Genomic DNA, 25,038 nt, shown 5'->3' with positions numbered 1-25,038 from the left:
TTTTTTTTTTTTTTTATTAGCACTGGTATATGCTTCCTATTTGTTAAGGTAGTTCCTGTCAGCTGGCATTTCAATTTCAATAATTCTTCAGCCAAGATAAAGCTCGTATAAATTTTCCGTCGTCTCACACCACTTACTTCCTCACTATCTTCTCCACTAGACTCGTTCGTTTCGTGGCGTAACTCGTCGGAAATCAATGTAATTTCCTCGTTCAAAGTCGCAAAATCGAATGCGTCTGAACTTGAGCTGATCTGATCTTGATCCATATTTTTAGGGCTCGAAAACTTTTCAACTGCTAAACTGCCAAGACTGTTTCAACCGAATGCTATGCCGAGACTAGGCTAAGATTTGGCTAAGAATGCAAGCCGAGCCTAATCCACGATAGTACTTCAGATAAAAATATCTTATCGCACATCGTAAATAAATAGATCCAGTTCCAGAACGCCGTAGTGCCGGTACAGCGCCGCTCGAGTGCAAATATAAATAATAACGTATCCAAAAATCATCCCGCAGGGGAACCGCGCCGGCTAGCCGGTGAGTCTTTGGGGAGTGACGACCTCACGTACCCGAGTTGGTCCTACCCAGGCCGAGATTTGCAGAGATCTCATGGAAAGCAGACCCGTCTGCGAATTATTTTTAATCAGTTTCCTGCAATTGTCCAAAAATAAGAGACCATTCGTTTTAATTTGCGCTCGTATACGAACATCTTCCACGGAGAGCGGCCTTTAGAGGATAAATCATTCTAAACTTGTCTACCACTCGAAACAGATCCACTTTCGACGAGCATCGTGTTGAACAACTATAGGAAGTCAGAGGAGGAATTTAACTTTCTTGTAGTCATCATGCGTCGTCGGTACCGAGAAGGAGGTGCCCAGTCCGTCGTCGCCGTCGAGTCGCCGTCGTATAACCGGCTTCACATGAATCGAATGTAATTTAGACGTAAGGCAATTAGGTGGTTTCCCTCTCGACTTTTGTTTTTCAGTCCAGGCCAAGAGATTTGAACTTGGCTCTTCGTGTTGACAGTCGTATACCATACCCACTACGCCGACGATCTCCTGACATTTCTAACAACAATAACCACTTTTAAATCGCCAGGTCTCACGTGTAAACATACATACTCCTCAACACAACGAAAGAATCAGCAAACACAAGCAAGACACGTAAGCAATGCGTGTCTGGGACACACACTTCTACATCGGTTCGCGGATTTCAGAACACTGCAAGTTAGGAGTCCTGTTGTACATAATTAATTATCATAAATTTTAATATAATTAAAATTTCCATTATTCACAACCTGACTTCCAACTGAAATAAATGCTGGTCAAACACTAAAATGTTATAGAAGAATTTTCTGAAATATAATGATGTCCCTTGCTCACTGACAAATATAAAATCTCACACCGCCTTTTAATGTTAAAACAGCAAAAATAATCTTTTGCACCAACAGAAGAAATTTAATATAATTCAAAGGTGGTTATAAAGAAGTAAGAATAAACAATGCTCGACAATTTTTATAGACAACAATTCGACTTCAATATTTTCGATATGAATTAGTTCCTTCTGAGTGCGCGTTCGGTGAATATAAAAAAAAAAAGTTTTTATATATTTCTGATATAGTTACTTCCTCCACCAGCGGCAGTTTTATTGGGGGGTATATCACGGAAACTAGGCTCGATGACTGCAGCGGAGAATATTCCGGTCCCGCAACCTTGAATTCAGTACTCAATGCAAGCCACCGTGGAGGTTTTAGTCGGTAGGAATCCGACACTACCCAGCCCCCTAACATGGGCTGGGTGTCTTATGCAAGATTTCCTCCACGTATGAAAAAAAAAAAAAAAGACTGGTTGTATCCAAAAGAAAAAGGAAAATGTTTATTAACGTATCCAAAAATCACCCCGCAGGGCGATCGCACCGGCTAACCGGTGAATCTTTGGGGAGTAACGACCCCACGTACCCGAGTTGGTCCTACCCAGGCCGAGATTTGCAGGGATCTCATGGGAAGCAGACTCGTCTGCGAATTATTTTCAATCAGTTTCCTGCAATTTTACAAACTAGAGACCATCGAAGTTTGCGCTTTACAAACGTCTTCCACAGTAAGCGGCCTTTGGATGATTTCAGCCGACTGAACATCCTATCGTAGAAATAGTATAGAATATTTTTATAGTGTATATAGTTTATATTAAGTATTTGCATGGTCTATATGGACTATATAGAATATTCGTAGGTATCATAGAACTTTGAGGTTCGATCAGTGACACTCGATGGCAGCCAATAGTTGCAGCCGCTGCAATCGAACAGGTGAACATTTTGTTCATGGCTATGTGACTATACTAATACGCATCATATAATAACTTGTTTCTTTGGTCTTGTTGGGTTTAGTAAAGTAAATTTAAGTTTTTGACGGAATTCTGTACGTTGAAAAATTCTGAATGTTCTTTGTTTCGTGTCTACATGAATTATCATGGATTCATATTTTACATTTTCTAACGTCACAGCATTAAATGTCTCTTTATAATTGTAATAATGTGAATTTGTTCGTATAATGAATTTTACTTACGATTCAAGATTTATTTAACCACGTTAAATAGCTCTATTCCTCCCAAAATTGTCAAAACTTACCTGAAACAAAAACGAACATTAAATTAAACGTTTTTTTCTTTCTATAAATTCGTGCATCGTGTAGCAATAATATTATTAGTGTTACATTATTATCTGCAAAGCGATGTAATAACTGCAATATAATTATCTGTAAATATATATGCTATAAAACTAGCAATAATAAATTAAGTTTTCTTAAATGAAAACTAGAGAATATTCCATGTGGTTTATGATATGTACTGATCTTTGAAATTTTGTCGCGTAGAGACTACTGTTGGGCACCAGATTTGCATGGCTTGATATTTCTGATTTATGGCTGTCAGGTAATCGGTGTCTTTCTGCTTGTACAGTGGGGGATTTATAAATGTTTACGTTTATCTTTGCACAACTGATTGCGCACCTTCCATTTTAGTCGCGCAACTTTTTGTGTCCATAATTAAATGTCATATGTCCAAATAAATTTTCCTTTTTTTTTTTTCTTAAATATTTAGTTCCTTTCAGTCTCAAGCGCCGTTTGGAGTAAAATAAAAAATAATATTTCGACAAATTACTCTACGTCTCTTTCATACGCTAGATTTTATAAAAGTAAAGTTTAAAATATTCTTGTATGACTAATAATTTTCCGACATACACACATACACGACTCCACTTAAAAAAAAAGTAGTAATTTCAAATTCTCCGAAATCCTGCGATCTACAAAAAATTAATTACGATCCTTTCTGTGCTGAGTAAACTTAAACGTTCAGAAAATTTATCTACATCTCCAAAAACAGCGAGTACAATTTTATATTTTATTATTTTAGAAACGGATATTGCAAAAAAATGCTCGGGACTTTCGAATTTACGGCGATTTGAAAAAATTTATTAAACTCTGCGGAGTCGTTTAATTCGGTGGAATTTTTCGAGGGAAAAAGAATCCATCTTCATTTGCATGCTCCGCTTTTTAGTGGAAAATTATTTGCGAGGGAGATGAATTTAATGAGATAAAAGTAGATGCTTCGCCTTTTAAAACTAGTTCAGACTGATTACTCTGCGATTATAATTTCAGGAAGTTTTATAACAGTTCAAAGACCGACGATTTTTTTTTACGAAAATTTAGCGATCCTTTAGCTCGTCGCCGAGCGTAAATGTCTTTAATCTTGAAAATACGCAGACCCTCAAAAATTCTAACTAATCTTAACTGATATTTAGAACGGAATTAATATTTCTGTTAATGAAAATACAGTTTGTTGACATTGACTCACACATTTATTGACACTTTTTATTGACAATCTCGAGTGATTTGTCTCTTCTAAATTTCCTGCAGTCTTAAAAATATTTTACCTAATTGTTATAATAATAGCTACTCTTTTTATCAATATGTATTATCTATATATGTTAAAATTACAAAGCTATTGTATATGTTATATATTAAAATTATGTATATGTAAATAATGTATATGTTTAGATTAATTTAATCTCTTACCTTACGACTGTCATTATTAAGAAACATATTGCAGTAGGCATTATATAGTCATTACCTCATTGTAATTGTAATTGGGTATAAGATACTGAAACATTGTTTACGTGTGTAATTTTTTTTTTTTTATTGTGAGCGAACCTTCAAGGATGCTGTATGAATGAGACAATAATAGGAGAAAGTATTGTATGGTTTGTTTATATAGTATGTATATAGTATGTATTGTATGTAAACATTGTATGTTTATATACAAAATGCATTAGTTATTCATATAATTATTAATATTGTCTTATTATAATCTTGTTATAATATTAACATTTACTAACATAATGGATAACATTGTCTCTATTTTATTATAATAATATTGTAATTTTTGTAAAATGCAATAAATGTCTCGTGTAAAAAACATTTTTTAACTTATTTCAAAGCTTATTAATGTAATCACGATAATTGTATCGTATCGTGCATCATACGAAATGTTTCATAAATGTATAATATAATATAATAAATGTATAAAATAAATTTCTGCAATTATTTTCATGAACTCGTGTAATTTTTCATCCTTATCCTACTTGTTCCTAATAATATATTTACCATTTGTATTGTGTGTATCATGTATAAAAATATACTACCAGTAATAATGCTAGCCTAACATTCTGTAGCTTAAACAATTAATATTTAATTACGTTCACAAAATATGTATGAAACCTTCTACATTTATAATTTTCTTCTGATTTGCTTTTTTTCGATCATACGTTTCATTAAATCTTCGTAATTAATTTTTTTTCTATTTTTTCTATATAAAATACGTGATTTAACGATAAAAACGATTTCCGATAAGTAGACTTATCACATTGTAATTCAACTTAACCAGAGAACGTGAGAAATATTTTAAAAAATTATATTTCTATAATTCTGTTTATATAATTACATTCAATTTTTCAATTCCATGAATTAAAAATCGAGGAACGTAATATTTCTCTGAACAATAATATACTTCAGTAACAGAATTACCGTAATACTCTTGTATTGTGTTTGCTTGAACTCTACCTGTGATTGTAACAATATATTTACGTATAATGTGGAACTTTGACTGCTTGTTATAAAGCCGTCTGTTTCCTCGCAGTTACGAGAGTTTTTAGTGACTCACGTCCTTTCTTCCAGTACGCATTACGTTCCATTAAGGGAACATTTCGCTGCGAGGATGAATGACAAAACATCCTAGTGGAAAATTTCACGGTGTGTATTTGACTTTAATTACGAGTTACTTATATTCAACAATGTACAACGAAAACGTTACAGAAAGTGCATCTTTTATCCTATCTAATAATTTTCTCGTTTCACGGAAATACTTAACAATTAATTACACGTACGCTTAGTACATTTTTTAAAATCTCGAGAAAGTCTTGTTTTTGGAAAATTTTATTTTTTACTCGTTAGCTGACTTTTCTAGGAAGACTTCATCTTGCTTTATAATAATGTAATTTATTGAAATATAATATGTAAAATATATGTAATATATCGTGTATATTGATATATAATGTATTGAAATTTCTAAATAGAATGCAAAGCTGGGCAAAATTTAGAGGAAAAAATATTTCAGATACTATTTTCTTGAAATATTCGTTGTACGGTTTAAATGAAATAATGTTTAGTCAAATTATATAAGTGCAGAAGATTCGAGACACTTGACATTTCAAAAAACACGTTGAAAATATCGTTATTTCGAAGAAACCCAACTCTATTTAATAATCGACTATATTTTCTCGAATTTTATTCTACATTTTGTTTCTTATTCTTTTACGAGAAATAATCTGTTCCCTCGTTATTACGACAGTAATGCTAATATAAATCATAAATCAACGTATCATCTTTCTTCGATATGGTAAACCACTTGCGCTGGAATGACGTGCCACGCACGTCGAGAATTTTTTGTTCCAAAATTGCAGTATTTTCTCAGTTTTAAGTATATTTAAATATAACCCAGGCAAAACAAATCATAAATTTATTACTTTTCAATAATTTCCAATTCAATAATCCAGTATATATAGAAGTAAGCGACGAATTACTGTGGTACGGTTTGGTCACTCGTTATGGTCCGCAATCAGTTGCCAGCGCAACGTGGTTAAAAGCGTTCCCCTTAGAATTAAATTCACTATTTCACTCTACGCTGCCTCACCTATCGAAAGCCACGTGAAACATGACAATTATAAATACATTTATAAATATTACAATTATAAATAAACACAATTATAAGTACGAAACGAATGATAAATGATAGTGATATTTTGGCACAATTCGCAGAAGTCACCGTTCGTTCTTGGTTTCGAACTCTTTCACGATAATATTTTTATCTAACACTGACCGAATAACAAGAAGAAGGACAAACCTCGCTGACTGAGACGAAGGACCATCTTTCCTAAAGATAAAATAATTTCCGGGACATGGGAATACGCGGACCGAGAATTCCGATGCAATAGCGATTGGAGGAGTCGCTAGAGCTGAGCGTTCCTAATCGAAATCCGGAACGAGAGAGGGTAATTATTGATGCAGACTAATTTCACTATATAGCCCGGCAGCGAAATCGGTGAAAATAAGGTCCTCCTGAGGACCCTTCCCTTCTATGGTAAAATTTTTCCTTCACGAACGCGGATATTTTTATACTTTGGTTGTTTCAATAAAAAGATATTTAATCTGTAAAATAAATCGGAGAAAATAAAAATTTTTCAACAACAGTAAATTTCTTTAACCATTTATGTCTGGAATTAAATAACCTAGGTCATATTTGTACCATTTAGCATTTTAGTAACATAGAGAAGAGGGAATACGAGTTTTCCAATAATTTAAGGCGGAGCCTCCGTTCCATTTTCATTATTGGAACTTTTATTTCTTAAATATCTGAATATTGAACGGTTACATCGCTAGAATAGAATTTTTTGGTCAGAAAAAAAATTTACAATCTATGGAAAATTTATGAATTTTTTTTTTAACTTTAATTTTACATTTAGTTCGGTCATTTTCTAGTTATTGGCGGACGTTCTGTCCTGATAGCACAACATTCAAATATTGATTCTTCGCGCTCGGTGACTTTTGTGTATCGTTTATCTTCAATTTACAATATTTACAAAATAGCGAGGTATCAGTAAAATGTTCAAATAAAATGGTACGATATTGAAAGTACTGTATTTGGCACGAAATTTCATTGATTACATTTTTCTAGCATGTGATATTCTTTAAAGTCTGCATTGCAAGTTTTCTAGAAGAAATGTAGGACTTAATAACATAATCCCCTCCCCCCCCCCCCATTTTATAAACTTTCATGAAAAGTAATAAGAAGTTCAGTTTATGCAAATTATTTCAATCAGTCTCGTTTGACTTGCGGCCGCCTCTGTCTTTGAAAGTAATTCCGTTTATTCTTCTTACTTCGTTGCTCTAACTTTTATTCTAGGTCTATTCTGATATCACAATGTTACGTTATATCATACAACTAAACGTTAGGCATGTCTAATTGTCTCTAGTGTCTAAAATCTTATTTTTCTACATTTCTTATAATTTAAAGTAGAATTTCATTTATATAAACTTGTTGGAGGACGATTGATACTAGAACTACCGGCAATTAAATGATAAAATTTTTATCGAGGACATTAAATATAAAAAATGAAAAGTTTTTACAACACGGTAGAGTGTACAAGTTCTTATTTATACATTTTACAAGAAATTATTTACATCTCTGAAAGAATACATTGTTTTACATTTAAAAGATCTAATAAAAATTAGAAATTAGAAATTAGTCATTTGGTAGTTTCAGTGTTAGTAATATTAAATTTAAATAATAATATTAGATAAACAGAAATATCAATAGTTTCTACAAATCAGAAATAAAAAAAATGCCAGGATTTGAACGAATTTTTTTTTTTTGGTGATTTTTAGATTATGGATGTGCCGAATGATGTATAAAGTAAAATGTGCAACATCACATTGATTATCAGATGAATATTTAAATCAAAATATGCAATATGAATTGAATCAACGTGCACGCAATGATAATAATTATGACAATAATAATACAAGTCGTTCAACTAAATATTTAAATATTTAAATGTGATAATTAATTATTGGAATATTCAGTAATGAGCAATTGAAAACAATTATTGTAATAAAAAATAATTGGAAACAGATATAAATAAGATTTGATAATAATTTATGAGTCATATACTTTTATTGTAAAACTCGTTCATAAAATTTGTTAAGCTGGTTTAAAGGAATCGAATTTATAATGAATAAAAATTTCTTTTTGTGGTGGAAAGTAGTATAGAAGGAAGGAGAATGGGAGAAGCAGAGAGGAAAAGAAAAAGAGAAAGAACCATTAAACCATTAAATGAAATGTGCATAATTTTAACATTTAAAATTTAAATCGTCCTTTTTTTTCAAAATTAAATCTTTTAATCGAGCTATACAAAGAAAAATGCATTCTAAAAACATGCATTTTACATATCAAACGAAATAGATGTAGACAAAGAATAGAATATCAATTCTAGAAAATCTTATGATGCACGTAAATTATATTCACACTGCAGATTTTTATGCATTTATAGAAAGTATACTTAAAGTATAGATAGACATATAGAGAAAGAATATTTAAAGTAAAATGTATAATACTTCAAGTGCTTTCTATAATATTCGGCACGGAGAATAAGTGTATTAAATTTCTATTATCAAACCAACGAAGACAAATGAAATTTTACACTATAAAGACTCCGACTATACTATGCTCACATCATTTTTACAGATTCATTAGATCTATGTATATTAGCAGGTTGGAACAAGGCTGACAAGCAACTAGTGTCACGCAGAAGAAGTGTGATAATCAATATCTTAAGCAACGAATCAGAGTTTTTTATTCTAATTCCGAATGATGAAATCTCCTAGTGATACTAATTCCTACGTGTTGTGAGATCAAAGTTACAAAAATTTAGGAAATCCTAAAATTTAATAAAATGCAACAAGCTTCAAGAAGTCGTTGTAAAGATGAGACTTCGATCTTCAAGACGAAAAGAATTTTCGCTTTTCCGCTTGATACATAATGTAACGATATCTTTGAAAGAAACTAACGTAGGGCTGTCAAAGTGGAGGCTTCGCACTTTAAAATATGACCACGTGACTTCTAAATATTTAACATAACAGTTCACAATTTTTTTTTTTATCGAGTGTGCGAGATATATTCGTTCACCCGTGAATTATGAAAAATGTGCCAATATTGACCCTCGAATTTTTATATTTCTTTCCATTTATTTTATTACTGAAAATTTTAACACATTACTTTTATATATATATAGTAAATTATTTATAGAAACACATTTTGTTAATATTATTGTGCAAAATGAACTGGGAGTGACAATATTTTCTTTTTTTTAAGCACATAAAACAAGCAGTTGAATATTTTTCTCAAAAAATAATCGTACAATGTATAGAATCTGAAATGATCGCTGTATTATAAAGTGATTCTATTTCTGTTGGGTTGCATGATCCGTGAGCTTTAAAAAAAAAATAGGTAATTCTTTTTAAAGTGCACAACCAGACGAGCTTTAGATTCAAAATTATAGTATCTATGCCATTATGATCTTTTTCTCTTCGTGCGAAATGACAATTAGGCTGATTAAGTTATAGTGAGGTAGGCGTATCTTGATACATCGCCATAAATTATGTTCATTGGGCTAGTTAGATAAAGGAATCACGGATGATGAGAAATAACAGTTGACAATTGCCGGTTGACATAATCGTAATTTTGATTTAAATTTATTATCTTTCGTCTTGTGGAATTTCACAATTATAAGGTACATAAAATAACTGTGATGTACAAAGAAAAATGTTATTAACATAATCACAAATATAAGATAATTAACAGAATTACCAACAATTATAATAATTATAATAATTATTTAATTAATCTATAAATGAAATGAAATTTTTCACTTTTATAGACAGATTTTTAAAACAAAGTTAGGATTACCTAAATACTAATTTATCCGAACACTGGTTATTTTGAAGATGAGATAATATTGAGAATGACGTCTAAATGCATATAAAAATTAATAAGAAAGAATACACTGGTAACAATTTTTTTCTATGCACATTTTACAACAAAATAAAAGAAACAGCAGAAAGACGTCTTCGTTTTGAAGAAGAACGTAACAATTTTTATAAATATCTCCAAAATTGTCTTACAAAAACTGTGCAAGAGAGTATTAGTGAAATTTTATCAAGTTCATCAAATAACATACCAGAATGTACAAATTGTGATGAGAACGATGTAATAGAAAGTGAACGATATAAGAAATTATTGAAAACATTAAAAGGATCTATAACGAAGATAATGAAAAGATAAAAAAAAAAAGTATATCAAATTGACACAAGGAACGGAATGAACTTTAAACTGATTACATTTTTTCTTCTAAATTTCAAATACATTTGAAGGCACCAAACTTTATCCAATCAGTATGAAAATCATTATTGCATATAAAGTTCCATGAGATCGCAGTGTCTTCATATCGAAGCACTTCCTCCAATAAATACGAATCAATTGCACGATAGATTACGTAGTCCATTTGTAGTGTTTCATAAAACATCGATATACAATTACGGAACGGGAAAACGAACGTTATACTTCGATATATATTGCTATTCATCGATACAGATTCCGCTGGTGTGCTACTATAAGCAATTAGGCCAAGGATGAAACCTTAACAGTCCGAGTTAACGAAGCTTCGCAACGTACAAACAATCTGAACTCTCTTCAATCTGCATTCATCATTTAACATCTTCAATAAATCAACAAGACAGATAAATAATAATGATAGAATAAATTCAGTGAATATGTGTATTTATTGTAAAGTCCTTTTCAATGTTACACGTGCATAGATTATCGAACACTTATGCAATTCCATTAAAAAATTGTTACTTTCGTTAATTTTCGTTCATTTTCAGTATTTTCAAGTTTCACATTCGTTTTTATTAAACAGCTGATGCTTTATAAATCCTTTTGAATGTGAATAGAGAGACAAATTTCGTTTATTGATACAAACAGTGTTTTCAGTCACCTAACTATATATTATAATGTTAGCTGTTCTTTTCATTAATATCTATTGATATGTATATGTAAGGATTAAATTGAAAAGATTTCGTTTCACTTTACATTACAATAATTTAAAAGCGTCCAAATATCTATGCAAGATGGCGTATGCACTTAAAGGTCTTCGAGCAGGTATTATATTTTTTTCAAAAGATTATTATGTCAGACAGACGAACGATAGACAAACAATATATAAAAACAATATAATAATATAATAAATAAAAATACTATATGATAAATAAAAAGAAAAAAGATTCCACGAATATATAACAATAATTATGAAATAGAGTCCGGGTGTATGGCGTAATTGCTTAAAGATAATGCTACTTGAAGTACTTTCAAAAGACTTTTACGCCGACATCAATCACCCGTTGATACAACAGTGGCCATTGTGTTCAATGTGCTTGAAAGTTTCACCCCGACAGAAGGAACTTTACTTTCGCGAGGGTCATAATGAGTGCGTCAGTAAAACAGGGGAGTGATAAACGAAGGGAAATGAAATTTGCGTGAAAGAGCAAGGCTAACGCGACGTAAGTATAATACACACATGGGGGACAGGTACGGTCGATCAAACACAATGTACCCTCATGCGATACGGAACCCGTCAACCGCGCAAAGAGTCTTTAAAAATTAGAATGAATCAGTGAACTTGAATATAATTTCACACAGCGCCTTCCACGCGGAAGAAAGTACGAGCATCTTTTTTTCAAAATGTGGCATGTCGTGAGATATCTGTATACAGGACATTTTGGATATTGAATGTTACAATTTATAACGAATATATTTGTAATACTGTTGTAATTTTGTAAAAAAAAAAAAAGAAAGATCCTATAATAGTAAATTTATTGGGCTTATTCTAAAGCTCGAAGCTTTATGTACTTTCAAAAACGCATCGTTCATTTCAAACTCTTTCTACGCTATATGATGGATGGCAAAGTGAAGACACTCTTCTCCTCAAAAATGCTATGAATTATCGTAGTACGTAAAAACGTTGAAAAAATTTTTTTCCATGATTGAATTTATACGAACGGGTTTGAAGCATCCCCCTGAAAACTTGGTGTACAATTTGTTTTCGTCAATTTATTGAACTTTGAATGTCAGACGAAAATATTACGATTTCTTGAATATTCGTTGTCTGACGATACTGACATTCAACGTTCAATAAAGTGACGAGAAAAAATCATCATACATCAAGCATTCAAGAAGAAAAATATCTTCATTTACCCACATTATCTATAAATATATTCATTATTTTTCAGTTATATATGTATGTTTATACATATATAGTCATATACAATTTATAGTCATGACTATACAATAAATTATTTATTACTTACTAATTTATTTTATTTATTGTATTTATTGTATATACTGTATACACTGTATACATTGTGTTTATTTTATTTCTGTATCTATTGTATTTAAATTATTTGTTTATTTTGTTCATTTTCTTTATTTTGTTTATTTTCCTTATTTTGTTTATTTTGTCTATTTTGTTTACTTTTTCTATTTTGTTTATTTTCTCTATTTTGTTTACTTCCTCTATTTTGTTTATTTTCCCTATTTTGTTTATTTTCTCTATTTTCTTTATTTTTACTGTGTTTATTGTATCTACTTTATTTATTGTATCTATTGTATTTATATTATTTATTTTATTTATTGTGTATATTGTATATATTGCATATATTGCATATATTGCATATATTGTATCTATTGTACTTATTTTATTTATTGTATATATTGTATTTATTTTATTTATTTTATTCAGTTTATTTATTGTATTGTATTCATTGTATTATTATATTGTATATATTGTATTGAGTGTATTTATTTTATTTATTTTATTTATTGTATTGTATTTATTGTATTTTTATTTATTTCATTTATTTTATTCATTTTTATGTAGTATTATATTTATTGTATTTATTGTATATATTGTATTTATCTTAGTTATTGTATTGTATTTATTGTATTTATTTTATTTATTTTATTCATTTTATTCATTTTATTTATTGAATTTATTTTATTTATTGTGTATATTGTATATATTGCACATATTGTATTTATTTTATTTGTTGTATCTCTTGTATTTATTTTATTTATTGTATCTATTGTATTTATTTTATTTGTTGTATCTCTTGTATTTATTTTATTTACTGTATCTATTGTATTTATTTTATTTATTGTATTTATTGTATTTAGTGTATTTATTTTATTTATTGTACTTATTTATTTATTTTTTTTTATTTATATACATGCTTGGTATTATTATTATTATGTTACGAAATACTGTTATATTTTATATGCAATACATCATTATATTACACTTACTTTTTATATCCATTACGTTGTATGATATTTTTATACATTATTTTCGCGCACGCTTATTATACGTCGTATGTTACGAACATTGAGTTTCTTCACCAATTAAGTAACTGCCCTTAGCATTTTAGTATCCAACTGTAGCAGTAAGTGCAATTATACATACGAAATTATTACGAGCGTTCAAGGTTAGAATTTATAATATTTCATCATTCATTATTAATAATTGTATACATTTAATTCATGAATTTTATGGATATAATTTTTATATATAGATATCCATATGGATATATTATACACAAAATATGGATATATTTTTGTTATTGACGCAATAAATATTTGTTACAGAAAAAAGAAAAAAGAAGAAAATATGGGACAATAGATTCATTAGAAGAATCCAGATAAAGCGCGCTATTATTGTAAAATATAAATATAGTATTATTATTAAAAAAATATTTCCTGAATCAATAAAAAATATACATAAAACTCGAAAATATAAAAACTACGAGAAAAAGAAAAAAAGAAGATACAAAAAATTATAAGAATAAAAATTATTGAAAAAAGAAAAAAAGAAAATATAAAAAATTATGAAAATAAAAACTATTGAATAAAAAAGAAAATATAAGAAATTATTGGAAAAAGAAAAAAAGGAAATATAAAAAATTATGAGAATAAAAATTATTGTAAAATGTAAATACAGTATTATTATAAAAAAATATTTCCTAAATCAATAAAAAATGTACATAAAACTCGAAGCTACAGAAGAAAGAAAATGCAAAAAATTATGAAAATAAAAGGAAGATCGGCTGATTGCTGATAAGTTAATTAATAAAACGTTCATATTTTTAAATTGATATTTTAGCCTTTTTTAATTGTACCTGTTTTATTTATTACTTTTTGTTTTTAGGTTCAATTGTCAACGAGCCATTGCTTCTCACTTTTCTCTGCGCCAATAACAAAAACGTCAACATAAGATAAATATAATTTACTTGCTGAAATAATTTCCGGTGCGTGTACGAGGACATTTTGACAGATTGTGTGGGTGTCCACGAATCTCGTCCAATACTGAATTACCGACTTGGTACATCAACAATTGAGGACACGGATGCAAGAACAGCATAAGTGCACTTACCCTCCTTATGCGTCCGAGCGCATCATCCAGCCCTCCATGCCTGACCTACTTGCACGAAGCATACTTGCGCAATAAAAGGTCGGTTAAATCATACAGTAACAAGAAAATCATTTTCAGTTATTATTTCCTTTTTTTCCTTTTTAGCAACTAATTTCTACTTCTTTGAAACGACCTATGCCGATTATGTGCAAAACAAAGAGAGACGGGACCTCGTACATGGAAAAAGGAAAGTTCCAAAACATAAAACAAACAATTTCTATATTGAAATAATGATAGTCTTAAAGAGTGAAATTTGAAAGCATTGCGTTTGGCCGAGATCATCTCAAATAAATTAAGAAGTGATTTAACAACTAAAACGATCGAAGTTATGTACCTCAGTTATTGAAAAAAACCAAATTGTTGGAATGTTGGATCGAAAATTCTTCAAACGATAACAAAAAGAAATTCTGATAGATACCGATAATGGTATTAAGGATTATGAAACGTTAGATCGTGACCTTCACGTCTGTTAAATAAGAAAAATGACAAAAAAGAATTATAATAATGCCTTGATGATATATACAGGGTCTTTGATTTTTGTAACCATAAACTGTAGGTTTTATTACTCGTAAGATTTCTTATATATTTCCTTGACCTATAATTTGTTTGTAATATCATATGAGCCCCTCAATCTGGATTGAGTAATCCAAAATTAGGAAAAATAAGTTTGTTTCTAAAATTTATTTGTAAAATGAAATTATTTCCAATTTTTGCAACATGAAAAGAGACTTGTCAGTCTCAAGGGAATCGTATATAGTAAAAAGAATCAATATAGATACGGTTTTTTTATCGCTGCCTACATTAAAATATTTTAATATTAAATATTATTATTATATTAAATATATTATATTTTAATATTAAATATTATTATTATATTAAATATATTATATTTTAATATTAAATATTATTATTATATTAAATATTATTATTATATTAAATATATTATATTTTAATATTAAATATTATTATTATATTAAATATATTATATTTTAATATTAAATATTATTATTATATTAAATATTAAAATATTGAATATTATTATTATATTAAATATTAAAATATTGAATATTATTATTATATTAAATATTAAAATATTAAATATTATTATTATATTAAATATATAACATTAAATATTTATTAGGCTTAAGCGACAAAATTTTGAGTTTTCTAGAAAAAAATATCTTCGTTTTTCTACTTGTTATATCATGGAAAGACACTTTTGAGAAAAAGAAATCTAGGATTGTGAAGACGATTGTTATAACAGTTTAAATATCAACAATTTCCTAAAAATCGAAACTGTAGTGTCCGTTTATGTTTATGAGAATATCTGTACCTAACAATATCTGATTGAAGTCGAAATTCCAAATCAGGTTGATTTCATATTTATGAAATTTATTATTTCGTGGAACGCATTTAACCGTCGATGTATCGTATTAGATTAATCAGAACAAAAGGTTTACTTGGTCGGAAATGCATTTAGTATGTAGTTGCAAGAGAGGATACAGTAATAATGTTCTTCATAACATTTTCCGGTGACCGGAAGATAGGGTTTCACGCACGCATGCTACACTTATTCGTCCGTGTGACTCATGACAAAAGGTCGTTGAACCCTGTTTTGTGCATAAGAACCTGCAACGATTGTAAAAATGCATGCTACTCTGATCCAAGTAAAATTTAAAACAAAAGATAGAATTTCAATATATTGTAATTTTTTTACATTAATTATTAAGTATAATTGTTACTTTAATTATTATTAATTCTACTTTATTTATTAATTCATTATGAAATCAAAATTCGTTTTTCTGACGCAGATCAAATGAAATAAAACAGATTTGTTTTATCACGTTACTTGCACGTAATTTGCTAATCGTATGGATTAATAGTAATAATGAATTGTGATTCAGAGCAGTTAATTTTTTTCATTCTTCAATTTTTTCATGAATACAAGCATAATCTGCCCTTCGTTCGATTACGTTATGTATTGTACGTTATGTATTGTATCCTTATACAATGTATATTATATTGCAAATAAATTCACTTGTGAAACCGGTCTCTAATAAATAATGAGAGTTGATTTTTTATTGGAAAAATTATTTTCAAAACTCAACTAGATCCTTTCTTAACACCCTGTATAATTACAAGCAAAAATTCAACAAGACCTTGAAAAATATGATCCTGACTTAATTATTTTTCAATCATACGATATAAGACTGTTAAACTTTGATGCAAAACATAATAAGATGACCTTGGCTCCTCATTTCATCCTCGAGAGTAAGCTAAAATGCATTAAGGATAACTGTATCACTTGCAATGTTTCACAATGCGTGGAATTGAGGTTAACTCCTGTTGCAAGAAATTTCGTTGGAAATTCGCCATAAAAAAGTGGTAACAGGATACTGTTGTATCATTCAATTTACATTACTGTCGAGGTAAGTTCTTCAACACTCATTTCTGAATCAATAAATGTCGAAATGAATTCTCTGTTTCTCTCTATCTCCAAGTTTAAGTGTATTAATTTTCTTACTTTTATTTTCTTTAAAAATTAATATTTTTTAATCATCGACAAAAAGAAATAAACAACAAAGTGCATCAAACATGAAACAACTGATAAAATCTCATTAAAATTTTGCACACTTTATGTTAAAAAATAAGATTTTTTTAATATAAAATATCAAATCTTTAATCAGAAACACTGCAACACTCATTGCTTCTATTGAAAATCCTAACAGCAATATCTACCTCTGATATTAATCAGTCATTAATGCAATTAGATAATAATAAGAAACAATATTCAGACTTCAGATAAAATGAACAATTTTAAAATTATTCTATTTATAATTGATATAATTATTTCTGAGAAAAGTAATATAAAAAAATTTTGATGCGGAATCGTGATCACTTCACCAACTTTGATAACCTTGAAATATGTCAATTTTCCCCCACAATTTTTCACATGTTACCGACGCTCTTTTATTACAATATTTTGCTTTTAGTTTATTTAATCAACGCTTGGCGGAACCGAATGCCTTAACTATAATCCTAGTTTTATAAGAACTTCAACGAAGAAATTAATAACTTTAGAATTATATAAAGTAAAATAATCTTCAAAATATGTCTATCAAAAACAGATCTTTTATTTCTTTATTTAGAATTAAATAATTTAACATAATCACGTTACTTTGTATTCTTTTCTATCACGTATACATTTAAAAAATTATATCCATTTACTGCTAATTATAAAATGCTCAAGGCCTGCACAGTGAACGTGTTAAAGAAGACACATGCAAGTTTTACTATATATTATATAATATATAGTAAATATAGTATATAGTATAATATAGTATAATATAGTATATATAGTATAATATAGTATATATAGTATAATATAGTATAATATAGTATAATATAGTATAGTATAATATATAGTAGAACATTCTCTATTTTCCATTGATTGTTTAATATTCAGCTAATAATAGCAACATTTTATAATACGATAAATTTTTTTTTCAATAATAAATTGCACTGATATTTCGGATAAAAAATGTATTAATTCTTCCTTTGTAATCATAAGTCGTAAATGACTATTATATTGTACACCATGGTTACGTAATGATTAGAAAGCGAATCGACGACACGGTTTGTTATAATGTGGTACGCACGCCTTGAATTACGAATTGCTTTTTACTCGATGAAATTTTCATGCAATATGGCTTCTATATTATGCGGGATCGTGTATTACAAAATTACAAAATTACTCTATAAATAGATTTACGTCTCAAAAATATTATTTGTGTCTCAATAACTTTTAAAAATGTGTGTTGAAAGACATATTATGCATATACATTATATATACGTTATATATACATATGTGTGTGTATTATACATATATATAATATATATATTTTTATTCATTTCTATTTGGTGGTTTGTAGAGTATAAAAATGTAAACAGATGTAATGTTTTTAATTAGTGTGCCTGAGTTAATTAGCGAGCTTATGTCTTTCAAATTATGGAAATTTTACTAACTTTCAATGAAATTCGCTATTTTGCATGTTTTCGAGAAATGTATAAAAACGCGAAAGTAGAAAATTTTCTTACAGACACATAAACATAAAACATATGGTTCGAATCATCAAAATATCTAATTTTTAATACTATTACATTAGTACAAATAGTATCTTATTTCGTCCAACAATTATATACTTCAGAAAATACATTTAATTAATTTAATTAATTTTACACAAAAGTCACATTGTCATGCAACTTCAGAAAAAAAAAAATATACTGATGACATAAATAACATTAAAACAATATTAGAATCATTTTGTGAACGTGCATCTCTCATAGTTTTCGATACATAATTCTCGGTGAACGGTTTGTCCCATTGCCTTGTAGCTTTCCTTTATTGAGTCATATCATAATTGCAAAAGATTTGCATCATCATGTATTTAAATTGAAAAGTTACAGAAGTCAGTTGAAATGGGTGTTCCAGGCATCGCTGCGCCGCTTCATTTTTATTCTATCACTGCCTCGAACAAATTGCAAAGCGTGTAAGGCGAAGCATTCTTAAGAATGCAACTGTCCATGAGAGTTTTTACAACACCGAAAGTTTACCTTCTTACCGTGCAAAGGAATCGAAGAAGTCACACATACTTCGAGAAAAGCAAACCCATGCCATGGTGGCCGGTTGCACTGGTTAGAAACCGGTTTTACAGGCAAGTTTTGTAATGAGATTCCTCAAACAGTCCTAGCAACGAGTGGGACAATAAGAATGAAGAGCTACAGAAAGGAAGTAATAATGATGGAAAACAAGCAACGTTATCACGAAGAAGAGAGCCAATGCCAAGTAATGCAATCAGATTGCATTACTTCGTGCAATAGAAAAAAATTCACCTGTTGTATTCACGTGTGATTCGATGCAGAAAAATTAATAACCTGTTTCTGTACAAAAACTCCTTCAACTTTAGCATATCCCAGCGACCTGATTTGAACTTTCATCTCTAACTATTAATCGCAACAGAATGATCGTTTTCTCGTTTCGTTCGATGAGATTTAGATCAGTCTTCGATCATTTTTATTAAACTCAAACACTCGACTTTCGCAGTTTGAAAATTATAACTTAATTTTAATTTTCCCGGGCGAAATATTCATAGAAATTTAAAATATATACCGCTACATCGTCTGCGCAACATATTAACATTTTGCATGCGATTCAGCTAGAAACTAATGTCAGGTAATGCCAATAAGTGTTACCTTGTACGTTGATTTAGGTAAGCTGCTCAGGCGACATGGTACGTATAGCTACCAGTCGCACTCTTTGTATGCATATGCAAAATTTTGTACGATTAGTTGCAAAGAAATTCGATTAAACTTACATGTCGATTAACTGTATTTTTCACTGTGCAAATGATGTCTTTAATAATCTTGTTACGGCTGGCGATATTGTTATTATTGTAATAAGCTTGTTCTACACGCAAAATTACTGCTTAGAAATTATGAAAAAAAATTTATATATATACATATATATGTACTAGATAGAAAGTACAAACTGGAACAATATACGTTGCTATGAATGGGAAGCAATTCATTACCGGACATCTGTTCACCGAGTTCAAGGCCGTTCAACCATTTCCAAAGAATTGTAAGTACAGGTGTCCTCATCGAGTATTCCCGATGAGTCACTGACACATACATATGCACACGTATTTTTTTCTCAGTCTCCAATACTCAATTAACAAACTTGGTAAAAATTCTTTCAATGCTTCTAATTTGGATCTTCGGACAAAAATTATTCGGAGAGAAATACAATCGCGAAACAATTTTATATTAGAACGTTTGTATGTTAGAACAAGAAAATAATTTTATTTTCTACAAAATAAATATATATTTTTTTTTTTATTTAAAATAACATAGAAGTATACGAAATGACCGTAGAAGCAAACGCTTTTTTTTATTTAAAATATAATGCATTCAATTTTTTAATACCTATTACTGTTCACCTGGTTTGTTATAATATAATTAGTCGTGCAAAATAACATTTGATATTTCGTTTATGATGTGTTAACTGATGACGATTGTGACGAGTTAATTGAACACTTGAAATGGGCTTTGTGGCGAGTGATAAGATGATTTGATCACATAATTTTATGTAATCACATAATTCAGGCTTCACACTCACGCAATGAAAATCGATATACCGTTTGTTACATCACTTAATCCTCAAACTACAAGTGTCAAAAGCAATCAACTGATGTGCATACAATCTTTATAAGAAGTATCGCATTTACAGTGAAGAGGATATAACTGTATCACTAACGATGAAAAATTGCCGACATTTAGGCTGTTTTAATGGTAAAACCTCTGTTCGTTTTCTCCACAAATGTTTTTACATTGTGTAGCTGGTGGAGCAATAATATTCAATCATCTCTAGAGACGATCCTCTATTTTAAGATCCATCATGATCTTGCAGATTCAATAAAAAGTTCAATAAAATAGAGAAACAAAAATCGTAGAATAAGTTTTAAATAAAGTTAATAAATTCTAAGTGGATTTAGTCATAAAAAAGATTTTTCGATGATTTTAGAAACGTTTGAATTTTTACAATTCTTGAATTGTAAAATTGCGTTATAAAAAAAATTCTTTCAAAAGAAAAAACAACAACAAGTGATGTTTTACGTTTTGAACTGTGCACTAGTTATATTATTTTAGGAGTATGTACTTTATATAAAGTATTAATTTTTCATTATCAGATGTACAGTTATACCTTTCGCTGTAAATTTATGCGAATATTTTCAAAACCGTTGACGATGTCGAAAAGCATCGAATAATTCTCAAACAGAACTAACTACTAATAAACACATAAATGAACGTTACAAAATTTATATAAAAATTTCTTTTATATAAAAGATGAACGTTACAAAATTTGTATAAAAATTTCTTTTATATAAAAGATGAACGTTACAAAATTTATATAAAAATTTCTTTTTTATAAAAGATGAACGTTACAAAATTTATATAAAAATTTCTTTTATATAAAAAATGAACGTTACAAAATTTATATAAAAATTTCTTTTTTATAAAAGATGAACGTTACAAAATTTATATAAAAATTTCTTTTATATAAAAAATGAACGTTACAAAATTTATATAAAAATTTCTTTTTTATAAAAGATGAACGTTACAAAATTTATATAAAAATTTCTTTTATATAAAAAATGAACGTTACAAAATTTATATAAAAATTTCTTTTTTATAAAAGATGAACGTTACAAAATTTATATAAAAATTTCTTTTATATAAAAAATGAACGTTACAAAATTAATATAAAACCTTTTCGTCCGACGTGTAGTTTTAAAAAAAATCGAGCTAGAAGATATTTATGAGAGTTTACGAGATATTTACGAAAACGTAGAGCAGTATACAATATTGAAAGTATCGCACAATTAAAAAAAAAGTGCAAAAATTACATTATTGAGCAGGAAACAATTTTACAATTTTATTTAACATATAACTTCAAATTATCATATTATATTTGTTATATGCGATAACCTATCAAACTCGAAAGGAATATTTGAATTAAAATCCAAAATTAAAGCGAACTGCATGCTTTTTAAGCTATATGTAAATATTCTGCATATAAATATATATTTGTAGAATATAGAAATCGTAACATATGTAAGTAGACGCTCTGCATCACGATTTTCGCAATTGGAGCAATTGGAGTACATCGGCTGCATTGCAGATTATTCATCCCATTCTTTGAAATATTTCATTCTAATTTGATTTATTAGAAAACAAATATTTTATTTATAGATAAATATTTATCCAATTTCGTACTTCGACAATATTTCCAATTTTCATAACATATTAGTACAAAAACAGCTATAAACTAGTCACACAAAAATGCAACCGATAGGAACTTTGCAATAAATATTTATTACCTGCCACGAGATAATTGTCACGAAACGAGTAAAACAAATAAAAAAAAAAAGAAATTAATTCATCAATCAGTTTAATCAATTTAAACGACAAACATCCTACTTATCAAATTTTTCTCCTACATGTGAGAATCTACTACTGTCAAAAGTTACTCCCTATTTGTCGATTTGTTCCTCATTTCGAATTTGACCAAGTGCAACAAAATTGAAAACATGTGATAGCAACACGAGACGTGTTGCTAATAAAAAAAAAAAAAAGAAAGCAAAGTATCAATATAGGGATGTAATAAACTCACCCAAAACATAACGTTAAATCCAAAGATCACATACTTGAGACAGCAGCTCACTTCACTGGTATCCCTTCTGTACTTCCGCACAGCAGGCATGGCTAAGACACATTTATCTAATGCTTTTGCGAACTCCACGCATACGTGCACACAACACACTCGCAAGAATGCACTTATTCACACAACACAAAGAGCACCGGTGCCCTACGGGCGAAACAAATCACAAACGTAATGACATAGCCGAAAATCTAATTCCCTTCTTTCCTGACGTTTCCCTTTAAATTATTTCGGAGGGCTCCGAACACGGCCGCTTCCTCCCTGGATCCTCGTCTTATTATTTATTCGCGGGTTCTTTCTCGAATTTTGCTCTTTCCGTCGAGCTCAGTTGATCAGCTGATCACAATAACGTACCGTTTCGCAATTACGACTACCGCCATTGTCACGTCACGGTACATACTACCCGAGGCTGGATCAACGAGACTGCAAGCAGGTCGGACTTTCCACTCGCCCTCCGATTCTCCCCACCAACTAAATTTCATTCGCTTGCCCCTCCAACGCCCGATCGTCCACCCTTCGATGTTCCCCACCCTATCTTCTCTCTCACACTAGCTCCCTGCTACTCACTATTATTTGATGTCCCCCCCCCCCCTTTTATTTTCCTTTCCTGATCCTCTCGATCATCTAACACGCTTCACTCCACAATGCTTCACTCCCCTTTTCTTTTCTTCCGGTTACATGTTTCGGATATACATACAGTTCTCTCATACATACGATAACGTTTATCGGTTAAACATTTTTTTCTTCAGTAAGCAGCGCTCCAATTTAACATCATATCACTTCTATAAATACGACGAGATTAAAATGAATTTTTATATATACTGAAATTCAATTCAATTAACAATACGTATTGTATTCAATTTTACTGTTATTATTAATAACAGTAGCATCACATATTTTAGTCTCAATTTAATATATCCAGAGAAATTTTACAGAATACACAATACTAATCTCTAGCCCAATATTACTTATTTCTTTTTTCAAATACAAATTTTAAACAAAACTTTTCTCGAACATAATCTGTAAACAAGAAATTTGTGTTTATAATCTGTAAAAATTATTCGCAAGTACTGAATATATTCATCTTTGTCTCATTAATACGTACCAATCATTATTCTGATAATAATAATTAAATGTTTGTTTACATATTGATAAAGCAAACTATTTTTTAAAAAATAAATAAAAAATTTTATTAAATTTATATGTTTAATTTTTTGTAAGTAATAATATTTAGTAACTGTATATAATAATCGTATAAACAAAATTATTTATTCATGAATCAGATAGATGCAGAGAAATCAATATGAACGAAATCATTTTTTTTAAATATTTATTTAGAAACTAAGAATGTTTATATTATATTACTATATTAAATAATATAATGGTGTAATAGTTGGTTAATATTGATAAAAAATTAATAACACTTAATACAGTAAAATATTATTTATTTTTATCACAGTATTGCACAAACTTTATATTTAGCGATATCGATATATTCGAATAAAATGTTGAAATCTTCAAAGTGCATGGCAAAACAAAGTTGCAATTTTAGAAGCAAGAAATAACATTGTTTGAAAAATTCTGAGCTTACAATTAATTATTGACAATAGTAATAAATTTTAATCCAAGTCACGTACAATCTGTACATTTAACAATAATATGGCTATAAATTTCGTTCAGGACATCTTGTTTTTATATACTTCATGATCGAATATATTATAATAAAAATATTTTATAATATATGCAATTTTACATATTTTAATATAACGTTTGTTTTACTATAACGTTGTTCTATGTTATTGACATACTCGTGAGATATTTCTGACAATATGGGAGATAAAAGAGAATAAAATCAGGAAGAAAATTTTTAATCGATGAACACTAAACTTAATCTATTACTATGAAAATTTGAAAGGATAACTTAAAATTAGACGAAAAAGACTAACATTTCAAAAGCAAAAATTTCAAGAAACTTTCCGAATTAAACAATAATATCTTGAATCAATTACTTCTGTAATAAAAGTTATCTCTATTTTCTAATACTTGTTTTCAAATTCTCGAGCATTTTAGTGAATAAT

General features: G+C 29.0%; 1 protein-coding gene across 5 annotated transcripts in view; it reads right to left on the bottom strand.

Moving 5' to 3' along the window:
* Positions 1-23,416, bottom strand: part of LOC122538996 (tetraspanin-5-like) — a 131,818-nt gene extending 108,402 nt beyond the window's left edge. For 2 of the 5 annotated variants that reach the window (XM_043673551.1, XM_043673552.1), the window contains exon 1: positions 22,913-23,415. In XM_043673551.1, the coding sequence (XP_043529486.1) occupies positions 22,913-23,002 (90 nt within the window). In that variant the 5' untranslated portion in view covers positions 23,003-23,415. Of the gene's footprint in view, positions 1-22,912 lie in introns of all 5 variants that reach the window. The other 3 variants (XM_043673553.1, XM_043673550.1, XM_043673554.1) reach the window with 2 other exon arrangements.
* Positions 23,417-25,038: the final 1,622 nt, after the last annotated feature.

This window comes from Frieseomelitta varia, unplaced genomic scaffold (assembly GCF_011392965.1).
Source record: "Frieseomelitta varia isolate USP_RPSP 00005682 unplaced genomic scaffold, Fvar_1.2 scaffold_185, whole genome shotgun sequence".
NCBI classification, from domain to species: Eukaryota; Metazoa; Arthropoda; class Insecta; order Hymenoptera; family Apidae; genus Frieseomelitta; species Frieseomelitta varia.
This window is presented reverse-complemented; position numbering and strand designations above follow the sequence as displayed.